Source organism: Emydura macquarii, unplaced genomic scaffold, assembly GCF_026122565.2.
Source record: "Emydura macquarii macquarii isolate MOO-44397 ecotype Brisbane River unplaced genomic scaffold, CSIRO-AGI_Emac_v2 contig_3122, whole genome shotgun sequence".
Lineage (NCBI taxonomy): Eukaryota > Metazoa > Chordata > Testudines > Chelidae > Emydura > Emydura macquarii.
This window is the reverse complement of record NW_027133259.1, coordinates 5,864,214-5,876,294: the sequence shown is the minus strand read 5'-3', so window position 1 is coordinate 5,876,294 and position 12,081 is coordinate 5,864,214. Positions and strand designations below refer to the sequence as shown.

At 39.6% G+C, this 12,081-nt stretch overlaps 1 protein-coding gene across 1 annotated transcript in view; it reads right to left on the bottom strand.

Annotated features, from left to right (window-relative positions):
* The window catches only part of CRACR2A (calcium release activated channel regulator 2A), a 58,305-nt gene extending 46,537 nt beyond the window's left edge, over window positions 1–11,768 (bottom strand). The window contains exons 1-5 of the mRNA XM_067531060.1: window positions 11,704–11,768; window positions 9,787–9,901; window positions 8,026–8,271; window positions 5,104–5,215; window positions 2,210–2,381 (exon numbers count right to left, since the gene is read on the bottom strand). Coding sequence (XP_067387161.1) covers window positions 2,210–2,381; window positions 5,104–5,215; window positions 8,026–8,271; window positions 9,787–9,901; window positions 11,704–11,768 — 710 coding nt within the window. The remainder of the gene's footprint in view (window positions 1–2,209; window positions 2,382–5,103; window positions 5,216–8,025; window positions 8,272–9,786; window positions 9,902–11,703) is intronic.
* Between the last annotated feature and the right edge of the window lie 313 nt (window positions 11,769–12,081).

Genomic DNA, 12,081 nt, shown 5'->3' with positions numbered 1-12,081 from the left:
TTTAATCAGCTTCGTTCCAGAGTGGGGCTGTTTCAAAGTTGAAGCATGTCATTTTCAGAAATCTCCAATTTCAAAACCAAAAAATAGTTTATTTAAAAACAATTTTGCCAAAAATGAAAAATTGGACCATTGCAAAACACAACAGGACATGGGACACTTTCAGATTTGCCAAAATTCTTGTGAATTTCTTACTATGTTTTTCTGACCTGCTTTATTTTGCATGCACATTAAAGGCTCCATCCTGGACAGTGCAGGTGCAGATTATTGCTTGTATAAATTCAAGGTAAAAAGTGGAGAGACCCACAGGAAAAGCAAGGGAACCTGATTCTGCAGTAACAAAAGCCCTGCTGCATAACTGCCAAGTTACTCCTGCCTATTACAGGGAGTAGGATTTAGAGAGGCTAGCTAAGAACCTCTCTAGTATGAAGAGGATCACTTAAGCCCACATTTTCTGAGACTTGCTTGTTCTCCGCCCACACCCCGTCTCTTTTTTCTCCTATGCTCAAGCAAATCAGACAGTGAGCATGCAGAATGCTTTTGTTGCTCTTTGTTGTAATGTAATTAATTACACTTAGTGCCCCACTGTACTTGGGCCCTTGCATAGGCTCCATTCCCACTTGAGCAAGAATATAAACTTGTTTACCACGTCTGCATGCCATGAAAGGACCTGCAGGATTGAGGCTCTAGTGGAGCAGAGACATCCACTGTGTAAATTAATATTCTGAACTTTACCTCAGAATCAAGTATCTAAGGCCTGAGCCAAAGCCCAGTGAAATCAACAGAAAGACTCCCGTTACTGATGTCAGGGGACTTTGGCCCACAGGCCATGCTGCTCACTGATCACAACTAGGGAGACTCTTGCATGTCCAGGGTATTGTTTCGGTCAATTTTCTGCATGCCATGCCATTAGCTTATAAAGGTATCTTGTAGATGATCTTCTCTCAGTTATATACAGCATAGAGCAGTGCAGTATGAAACACAAAACACTTCCCAATTATTCTAACTCTTAAAAATGAAAGTAAGGCACAGTCTATTTGTGTAACCTCAGATAGGAAACTTGTCTTTCGGTCAATAAACAGGTCAAAGCTAAGGTCAGTTTCCTTGCTGCCAACACAATTTCTTCACATCAGTGGGGGCTTTCAGAGAATCATTAGACTCATATGTTGTGTTTGAAATGCCCCGGCAGGAACATGTAAGATTTGATGGATATTTGAAATGTAAAATGAATGTTTTTAACAATCAACATGTTCCTGAAATCTTCTTGGCTTATGCACAACATGCCTCACGTGGCACAAGACCAGGACTCATCCCCAAATTTAGTTTGCTGGTTGGATCATTAGCTTCTCCGGGTTAGGCCGGGTACTGAGGGAGAGTGGGAGGTAAACGCTGATCCATGCCCCTGAAATAGCCTTACTGTACCGTATGTATCTAATGTTTACTGGATAACGCCTGTTAGTCTTCAGTGGAGGAAAAACAAACACGATAATTCAAAATAGTTTGAAGAGATCAGAAATAAAATGACGTTAGATGTAAAAAGAAAAAAAAAAATCATTCGCCATTCTGTCAAGTTCAGATTTTAGAGCATTAATTTGATGTGATTGACAAACGTCACACATACTTAGATTGTAAGTCACCGTCTTTTTGTTCTATGTTTGAACAGCACCCAGGACAATGAGGTCCTGCTCCATAACCGGGGCCTGGAAGTGCTACTGCAATGTAAATTATTAATGATTATTAATAATAATCATTAACAATAACGACACAGTTATGAAAGAGAACTAGTGATTTTTGTTGTCGTTCTTAACTGGTACAAAGTCAGTTTAAGCACAGTCTTTGCCAGACGAATGCTCTGTAAATATTCTTTATTTGCAAATTAAGTGCTTCAGTTGTGTTGCCTTCACATGGCACAAATGCATATGACCCGGTGTGTTTAACTGTGTTATCCTCATGGGACACAATTGTGTGGCTCTCATGGGTTTTTCGATTTCATCACGCTCACCTGCCAAGGAAATGAATATGAGATTGGTACATCACAAGGGGCCCTAATTCTGATCTCTCACTGAAATGAGTCAAAAGCATCTCCACTGAAGTCAATGGTGAAACACGCACAAGAGAGGAGAATCAGGCCAAGGGTTCCCTAAGACACAGAGATAAATCGTAAACGGTCGTGCAATGTGCATTCATTGATACTATTGCAGGTCTGACTTACTCTTCTAAGATCTTGTTTGTTCCAAGCCGGTCCATCAGATCTGAGAACTGCCGGTCCTCGTCTTCGTCCTCCTCCACTTTAGTACAACTCTCCTCCCACTTAGACTGAAAGACATTTTCATTTTCAGCCTCCATTTCATTCAGAGAGACCATCTGCCCAAACAAAAACTGACCTAAAATGTAAAAGATGTACATAACTTTAAATATCTGTTTAGAGAGTCATTAGAAATCATTAAAAGAAACAGTGACATTTATTAGCAGTGTCTCCCAGGCTGTGTCTACACTCCGAGCTGGGGTGTGATTCCCAGCTTGCAAAGACATACTCGTGCTAGCTCCCATTGAACTAGTGCACTAAAAATAGTAGTGTAGCCAGGGTAGTGGCAAGGAGCAGCATGGGCGAGCGGCACCAAATACGTACCCACCGGGTTCAGGCAGGTTTCTTCTCTGCTAGGCTAGCCCACTCCACCACTTGCCACTGCTGCATTACTATTTTTAGCATGCTAGCTCAATGAGCCACTGCTTAATTTGTGCCAGGGCTTTCCAGGACTGAGCCCCGGCACCCCTAGGCTTGGCCGTTCATAGCCCTGGAACCTCTGGGCTTGCTGTGTCAGTTATGAAAATAAAATTGCGTGAGGCCCGGCACCGCTTTCATTACAAATTAAGAACTGGAACTAGCACAAAAACGTCTACGTGAGCTGGCAATCACATTCCCAGCTCCACTTGTAGACGCACCCCAAGATTGAACTTTACAATAAACAGAGTTTGGGTAGGAAGGAAAACTCTAGTTTTCTCATTGTGAAAAAGGAATGTGGCCTAACAACTAGAGCAGGAGATTGGGAGTCAGGACTCCTGGATTTTATTCCTGGGTTTGACCTTAACTCACCATTTAAACCTGGATAAGTCACACAGGTCAAATTTTTAGATCTAGGCACCCAAATTCATAATCAGGCACTAAATAAACGTGGCCTGAGCTTCAGAGGCATTGAGCATCCTCAGTTCCCTTTGACTTCAATGTGAATTTGTCTGAGTAAAGACTGAATAAAAACAGAAGGATCTGGCATAACAAATAATAAAATGATTATGATTAATAATAATATCTGTTATTTTAATAGTTTGCCTTTTCAGCATGTGACCAGATCTTGCCCCACAATGGATCCCCATCTGAGTGCTAATGTACTTGTACATCAAAATTAGATCTTCCTTGAGCTGCTTTTTCCCCATTCAACTTTATATATTTTAATTCCAAAAATCTGTGCACTTAAGGGAATTCCTTCTCCCTACTCAGGACTTGTGTTACATACAGTTCTAGAATCTCATGCCTGTTGCTGGTGTGGAAACACAGCATAGTTGGAACATGGTGATGGCCAAACGATTATCGAAATATTCAGAGTGGATCAGATTGTTAAATTGCAAATTGATGCTGATTTACGCCAGCTAAGAATCCGGCCCAGTGTGTGCGTTTACAAACAACAGGCCAAATTCTGGCCTTGATTCAGGCACATTGGAGTAAATGGGAACCATGTACATCAGAGAAGAAAATTTGACCCTGAAACTGTCTGCAAAATACGTATCTCCAGCATTGCTACCACAGAACTGGATGGCTTCTTTCCCTCCAGTCTATCCAAACCGTTGCCCCAGAGATCTTTCTCCTTTCTGGCTGCTCTACTCCCATCACCTCACTCTTCAAATCTCTTTCAGAAGCTTCCTCTTCCATTCGACATCAAGTTAAAGCTTCTCCTCTTCATCTTCAAGGCCCTTCAGAACTCTACCCTTCCATATTACACACCTCTGCTTTCTCTTACTCCGACTGACTCTCTTACTCCCTACACTTGTCTCCCACCTCGCTCCTAACAGCCCATTTCTGTACATGTCTCCCACTCTTAGCTTCTTCTTTTTTTCCATGCCAGTCCTGAATGCTTGGAATGCCATCCTCTTCCACACAAATCAATCATCCTCCCTCTTGCCTTCACTGGCGTTTTCCCCACTGATTTCAGTGAGAACCTGTGATAGCCTCTGGCCTGGCCTGTAAACACACTTCTTCCCCAAAGAATGTCAGCGCCGATCTCTTAAACGTAAAGTTGGTTGAAAAACAGGGATTTTTTTCAGCTGAAAATTTTGATTTTTCTTTGGAAATACAAAAAACCAAAATATTTTGATTCAGAAATGTTGCTGTTGTACATCATGGGATTTTGTAGTACAGGTTCCTCATGTTTCCATTATCCTCTACAGACCAGGTTCCCTGGTCATACTAGATTGCTCAGGATACACTATGGTGAATATCATCAACCCTTCTTGGAAGGTGAGACAGTGTTTTTGGCCATAGTGCATCATTTGAGATGTAGTCCAGTCAGGGAGCCCAGGTCATAGAGGAGAATGGGAACATGAGACACCCAGACTACAACTCCCTTGAAGCATTGTGGCAGCCTTTCCAAATCAAAATATTTAGGGTTTTGGCCACTCATTTTTTCAGTGAAAAAATCAAAATTTTCCACGGAAAGCAGACACTTCTTGTGAAAAATGTTGTTTAACTGAAAACCCAATTTTCTCTTGAAAAACAGTTGAGGTGGAAAATTTTTGACCAGACCAACTTACAAGCATCCCATAGAATTCCTTTCTGATGCTGTGAAACCTCTTTGAAGCAACTCCTCAAGAGACTGAGAAAATTGAATTGTGTAATGGAGGAGGTCTTCTAATAAAAGTGGATTAGAACTGGACTCAGATATGTCTGTCGATGCTTCGAGCCAGTCTGTCAAGACAGGGTGGCCTTTAGTGAAGGGTTCGCTGAATGCATCAGAACTAGACTGCACGTTTCTTAGGGAACCGTGCCGCCTTACCTGTCTATGAAGTACTGAACATGGATGGAGATATATACAGATTTTGGATTCCAAAACTCACTTAATCCTGTAGTGAACTCCTCTGGCGTAAGTGAACCGTTGCCATCGGCATCCAGAGTATCAAAAACTTTCTCCAGCTCCTCCAGACTAAGAGGTAACTCACCATGAAGTCTCTGAAATGGCAAACCATGCCTCCATTACACTATTTATTATAAAAGGGGTTAGTAGACGAGAAGAATTTGAAGAGCAAAAAAGAACACCAGTAGCTTAGAACAACAGAACTCTATATTTCCTGCAAAATGGAAATTCCTCTTGCTTTCCTCCCCCTCCCAAAATCCATTATGAAAAGCTTAAAATGAAACATTTCAAATTTTTCTAAATAAAACATTTCAGTGTTGACAATTTTGTTCATTTTTAAGTTGCTATTTTAATTTTAAATTTAATTTTCTTCTAATTTTTTATTTTAAAATTTATTTTTATTGTAATGTATTGTATATTATTTTTAATTTATATTATTGGTACATTATTTTCTAGGGTAATTTAATTTTTATAATAAAATGTAAAAGTATTTTATATTATATTTTCTCGTTCATGGTGTCTCCTGTTTCATTTGGAAACTGAGCAAATTTGATATGGAATCAATAAAACATAAATGGATCAGAACAATATTAAAGTAATTTAAAAATAAAAGTGACATAATGGGATATGAATTAATCTTTAGCATGTGTTACTGCATGAGTCTCATATCACAGACATAAAGCTGTGTTCAGGGATGAATAGATTATGGGAGGCAAAAAAGAGGTTGTAATTGAAGAACTAGCAAGAGCAAGTCTCCCCTGGTCTGAATGGACTTGATGGCAACCTAGCTTTAAAGGATAAACAGGGCTAGACCTGGTCTGTATATTGGATCGGATATTGAGAAGACTCCCATTGACTTCAGCAGAGCAATGTAAGGTACTGGCTTGTCCTCAGCCCACAAAGGACTCACGGCCATATCCAGAGTCTCTTTCCAGGTAGTCTTATTTCTCAAGCATAGATTCAAAAACCCCAGCCCACAAATACGGTTCCTCAGCCCACCTTGGGCTACAGCTCTGAAGGGATTTTCCCTTTGCCTCTCTCAGTCCTTCCTGTTTCAGGGCCAAATAAAGGATTCTTCTACAATCTTAACTGAGCACCAGCTCCCTGGGCTTTCTCCCTGGAGGCCCCTTTTCCCTAGATCCATGTGCTCCCTTCCCTCCTAACTGGCCAAACTGGAGCACTTGTTCTACAGGCAAGCTCCAAATATCTAAGATAACATTGATGGGGAAACCGTAACTTTACAATTTGCTGAGCTCTGTATTTTTTTAATTCTCAAATTTTTGACCTCAGGTAGAATATAAAGTCAAAGACCTCACCCCAATTTTACACCAGTGAAACTGCATTGATTTCAGTGAAGTTACTCTTGATTTACACCAGGGTTTAGTGAGAAGAGAATCAGGCCCAATATTTTCCAAATTGATGATTATTTAACTTAACCTTTAATCATCGTAGCTGGAAACAAAACAAGCATAAAGCAAGGTTATTTCAAGGAGTTTCGTGTTATTGAGTCTCAGTGCCCTTTATTTCTATTTTTAAATTAATTGGAGATTTCCTCATATATAAAGCTCATTATGCATGCTAAACAGCTCCTGAAAGAGCTGTTTCATGTTGTGAAATCAAAGATAAAAATTGCATTTTTCTCTCTGAAACTCAAACAAGTTCTCTCTCACCCTTCTCAGAACTCGCAGCAAATATAGTTACATTTTCTCTGTAAGTGTAGAACTCAAACCTGAATGGGAATAAATCTCTTTTACCCTCCTTATAGTAACAGACATTAAAATTCAATAACATGTGAGCGTTTTCTTGTATTAAAAATTAAATCCTATTTTCTTTTTGCAATTTTAATCCATATGCATAAATAGAACAGAACTGTGATCCAGGAAGCTGCTAAGGGTCCAATCGTTCAGACATTCACTACCAGGAATAACACACTCACTACTGTGATTTCAATTAATTCAGTGGAGCTGTACAGGGGGGTAAGTCAGCACTACAAGCAACAGTAAATGTTTGCTCTAACTTCTTTTTCCCTCCCAACTTTGCAGTAAGTAAAACAAGTAATTTGAAAAAAAAAATCCATCAACACACACAACAGAAAACTGCAACTGGCAATAAGATGAGGAAACTGGCATTGATTTGTGTGGTTTTTCAGAATGGGTAATTCTCAATGTGTTGGGCACTTTTTACTATTACACTAAAATAGCTTTGTCTGTGACGGTATTAAATCCTCTGAACATTGTAGTTAAAACATTTCCACGGTCACGCCTTTGCTACTGCTACTGCTCCTAAATGCTATTTAATCCATTAGCACTGAAGTAAAAATGAATTAATACACCCAAGCAGTATTCTGCATGTAAAACACAAATAGCTGCAGGGTGGGTTTTTGTTTTCACAGGATAGAATATTCATCTTAACATTTCTACAGCGTGGGCCTGATCCTGTTCTCCGTGGAGTCAATGGCATTTTTGCCATTGACTTCAGTGGGATCTGGATTAGGCCCCTTAACTTCTTAAATTATTTCAACAAAACATTGATTTAATAGACAACAATGTGAACATATCAAAATGACAGAGAGTACTCCGTGTTTGTCTAAGTGTATATGTAAATATGGTCTGACTGAGAGCTTGTACCATTTTATTGACTGGGGAAAGCAGAGTGAATGGCTTTGAATGGCATTTGGTAACAAAATCTAAGAGAAAATAGAAGGACTAAACACATTCTTGATTCTGCTGTAAATCAGGAGTAATTCCAATGAAGTCAGTGGAGTTACACCAGTTAAAGTGAGAAGCGAATCAATTGCTTTGAGTTTTACACATCTCACATTTGCTCTGAGCTCCCATTGCGTTTGTTGGTTTGTATCTGGTAAAACTATTGCATTGCATCATGTCACCAGCCAATTTTGCTTTACCTGCATGTCACGCCGAGCGATGAAGCCTTTGCCCTCCACATCACAGATCTGAAAGAGCTCATGTGCTTTCCCCAACATCGCTAGTTGTTGCCCTGGGTCCTGTTCTCCTGTCCTGCTCCACTCTGTATCTCCCAGTGGCTCAGGACTGGCACAGTCCCTTTTTATTCTGTCCATTGTCACAGGTCTGGTCACAGAAGTATTTTGGGACGTTGCCATCCCATTTACTCTCAAACTCTGGTCCAAAACCTGTATGTTAAAGGTAAGAAAGAGAGCACATCAGAGCCTCTCAATGATGCTTTCCATCATCTCTTAGCAACCACCTCTTTAATTAGCCACTGAAGCCTAGGAAAGAAAAAGGCTTTTTGAAAATGCCTACCATGATCTATTCCATTAATAGACTGCACTAGAGCACACGGCAAATGGGATGGTGAAGGAGGAAGAGAAAAAGATCTACGACTGAAAGGAATCTCAACACAAAATCAGCCAGTTTAATGAGCAATGTAGACAACTAATTAATGTGAACAACAAGAAAACACAAAGTATGGGCAAATAACAAAAAAAGGAAAAGAATAATTTAATCACTACAAGTACTCACTTGGCATTCTTTCTGCTTATTATCTATGGCCAAATCTCAGTGTGTGTGCAGTCCCTTAAGCTTTTGGAATAGAACATATTCTTATGCAAAGTAATGAAGACGGATGGAAGTAGATGAACCAATTTTTTTAAACGAAATAAATGGACTGAGAAATGTACAAGAAAATGTATATATGGAATTTTGAAATGTATATTTAGGCTCCCCCTTACTGCGTGTTTTTTATTATTGACAGTAAGTGTAAGATCAATTATAGAGTCCATTTTCTTGGCATATTTTGAGTTGATATTTTGGATAGTACCAAAAACCTATTTCCAACAGTGTTTGGAAAAGTATATATAATGCTATCCATAAGAAAATATTCTTAATCAAAAGCTTGGAGATCTATGTTTTTTATCTTAATTCATTCTGAGTGGTCTGATATAAACAATATTGGGTTCTGTTTTTGTTTTTCTATCTAAGCCTATTTAAATTATGCCGCACAGAGCATCAATGCAAAGAGAAGACGATTTGCAAAAGACAAGGTTTTTCAAAAAAAAAAACTTTATGCCTAACTAAGGCAAGCTCCATGTTTAATTTCCTGTGTGTGCATTTTTTCCATATTTTGGTCTTTTAAAGAGAATAGTTCTGATCTCACACTGTAGGAATAACTCTATTGAAGTCATTGCAATGCCTGTAATGTAAAACTAGGGTGAATGAGAGGAGCAACAGTCCCCTTCTATTACAGTGAAGTATAGCAGTGGACTCTACTTGAGACTGACGGTGAAATCCAAGAAAAACTGCAGCTTGTCCATTCCATAGTGCCTGCCTCCTGCGTGAAACCGGCCAAGAGAGCATGTAACACATATGCTTGTTAGCCTGCACTGGCTTTCCATTTAGTTCCAGTTCTGGTTCTGACTGAGTACTTGTCCTGATCACTAAGGGCCAGGTTTAGAAAGGTATTCAGGCACCTAAAGTTGCAGATAGGTGTCTAATGGGATTTTCAAAAGTGCTTAAGCAGGTTCAGTGCCTAACTCACATAGATTTCAATCTGGCATAGGATTTAAGTGCCCAACCTATTCCGGAGGATTTTTTAAAATGTAGGCACTTCAATACCTTTGAAAATCTCGTTTCTATGGCCCTTAATGGCTTAGGCTGGCACAATCTTGAAAACAACTTCTCTCTGTTACATGCTGGGGCAGCTTCAATCGCTCCAGGACATTGGAGCTGACAGACCCCTGGTTCAAACTTTCAGCAGCCAAAATCAATGTTGTCTTCACACAAGGCTCCAGGCTATGATCCTCCCTACCAAGAGAGAGACAGAATGAGCCTGAGTTATATGGCATTCAGGGCATGCCTCTAAACTAAACTGTTTCCTGAGACAGTCCCCAAGTGACAGGATGGAAAAAGACCACAATGAGGTCCTGGTCCATGACTGAGCACTGCAGTAACGTCGGCACTATGGTACTGTTTTTGGCAGTATGGTAATACAAATAATAATACCGAGAAACAAGATTACACAAAGGGACAAAGAGGAAGCCATTGATAAATGAGCAGAGGAAAAGGGAAGGGGACTAGAGAAAAACAAGGCCCATAGGGTATATTGTAGACATCCATGGAGGGTTTTTTGAAGGAGGATTTTTTTTTAACTGGATCCTGAAATGAACTGGTGGAGTTGTTGGAGGAGTGATGTGGTGCTGTTTCCTTCTGTGAGAAGGAAGGCAGCAGAATTTTACCCATGCTCAAGTCCAAAGACCTAGGATTTGGAGAGGTGAGAGTGACGGGAACTGCAATAGCCAAGAAAAATGTAATAGAATATCAGGTATGATTCGCCTCTCACACCAATTTTACCCTGCTGAAACCCCGTTGGCTTTAATGGAGTGAGACTTCCTTTATGGCAGTGTAAGAGAGATCATAATTAAGTCCACTGGGTTCAAATTCTGATGTCGGTAATGTTGATGTAGATCAGATGCAATTCCACAAAAGTAACTGGAGCTTCACCTGTGTAAAATTGGTCTAAAGGAGACCCCAATGGCCCACGGGATATAGATCTAACCAAACCGTTCTTTACTATGAAGTCCAGTGATTTCTCAAAGAGCCACAAAGGCAGAAATAGCCCAAGCTAAGCACCACAGCAACAAACTTCAATTCCTGCAGTTTTTAAAAAATTCTTTAGACGCCCTCTAAATGGAGAATACTTTAATAAAAGACTACTAGTCACTACTATCTGAAGCAATAGAAATATGGGAACAGATCAAATACTGGTGCAATAAAAAGATGCCATCCATTGTTTGATAACAATATTTACCTTTTGGCATAGAGACCTGATTGTTTAAGAACACTCCACCTTACTTTCAAAATGTGTCTGCACCAACAAACAAAATGATAGAGCCCCACCTTCCATAATCATCATGCACACTTGTTATGTAGCAAGCGAAAGTCACGTGGCTTCTCAAATCCAGCAGAAAATTAAATGAGAGGCTGCATTAAATCCCTTGATATTTCAAGATGCCTTCACATCTGGTGCTGTTCATCTGAATTCTTATAGTGTGCGCTGATACTCTGCAGACACTGATAACAGCTGAGATTAAAAGTGTAGTTTGCTGCATATTATTGGATGAATAATGTAATTAATCCAAGGTCACTTCTAAATAATAGAAATGGGTTCATCCAAGCATCCATCTGATTAAGAAAACTAATTGACTGCTTACAAATTCAGTTTGTCTCCCCTCCTGACTTGAAATAGCCCAGCACAGACCTGACTTTCCACTCCAACAGGGCAGCAAGCACTGAGCTACACATAAATTGATCATAGCATCAACTGATATAAATATCATCAGCTAAATTAACCAATTGAGGTTTATCTCAATCTGCTGAATCATGAGACATTTAGGGGCTAGTTTTCAGAAGTGCTGAACACCCAGAGCTGAAATCCATAGTGTTTAAGGCCAGAAAGGATCATGATGATAATTTAGCCTAACCTTGCACATAACACAGGCCCAAGAATTGCACCATATTGTCAAATCTAAGCATTGAAAAATCATGAGTCTGGCTCCAAAATCATGGGATTTTAAAAAAATAATAAATGTGGATTTCATTTTATTTGCCTTCTGGTTTCCGAGTCTTTACAGTTCATGCGGGTCACATTTTCAAGTTTTTTCTCTGAAACCATGAGGGCTAAATCCCCACCTATTTCTTTCTTTTTAAAATGAAAGCTGAGATTCTCATGTAATCTCTTCATTACAGAAACCTTCCTATATTGCAAGACTTGTGATAAAACTGTAAGAGCTGGCAATGCTGCCTTCATTCAAGCAATGTCAGGATTGCCCAAGAGACTCCAGGAATTAAAGATCATGTCATGTGATGAAACCTCCAGGAATACGTCCAACCAAAATTGGCAACCCTAATGTAGCTATACCCTCAGTTTGTTACACTGTTGTTTTTCTGTTTTACAATACACCATGTGTTTTGTGTTGTCATCTTCA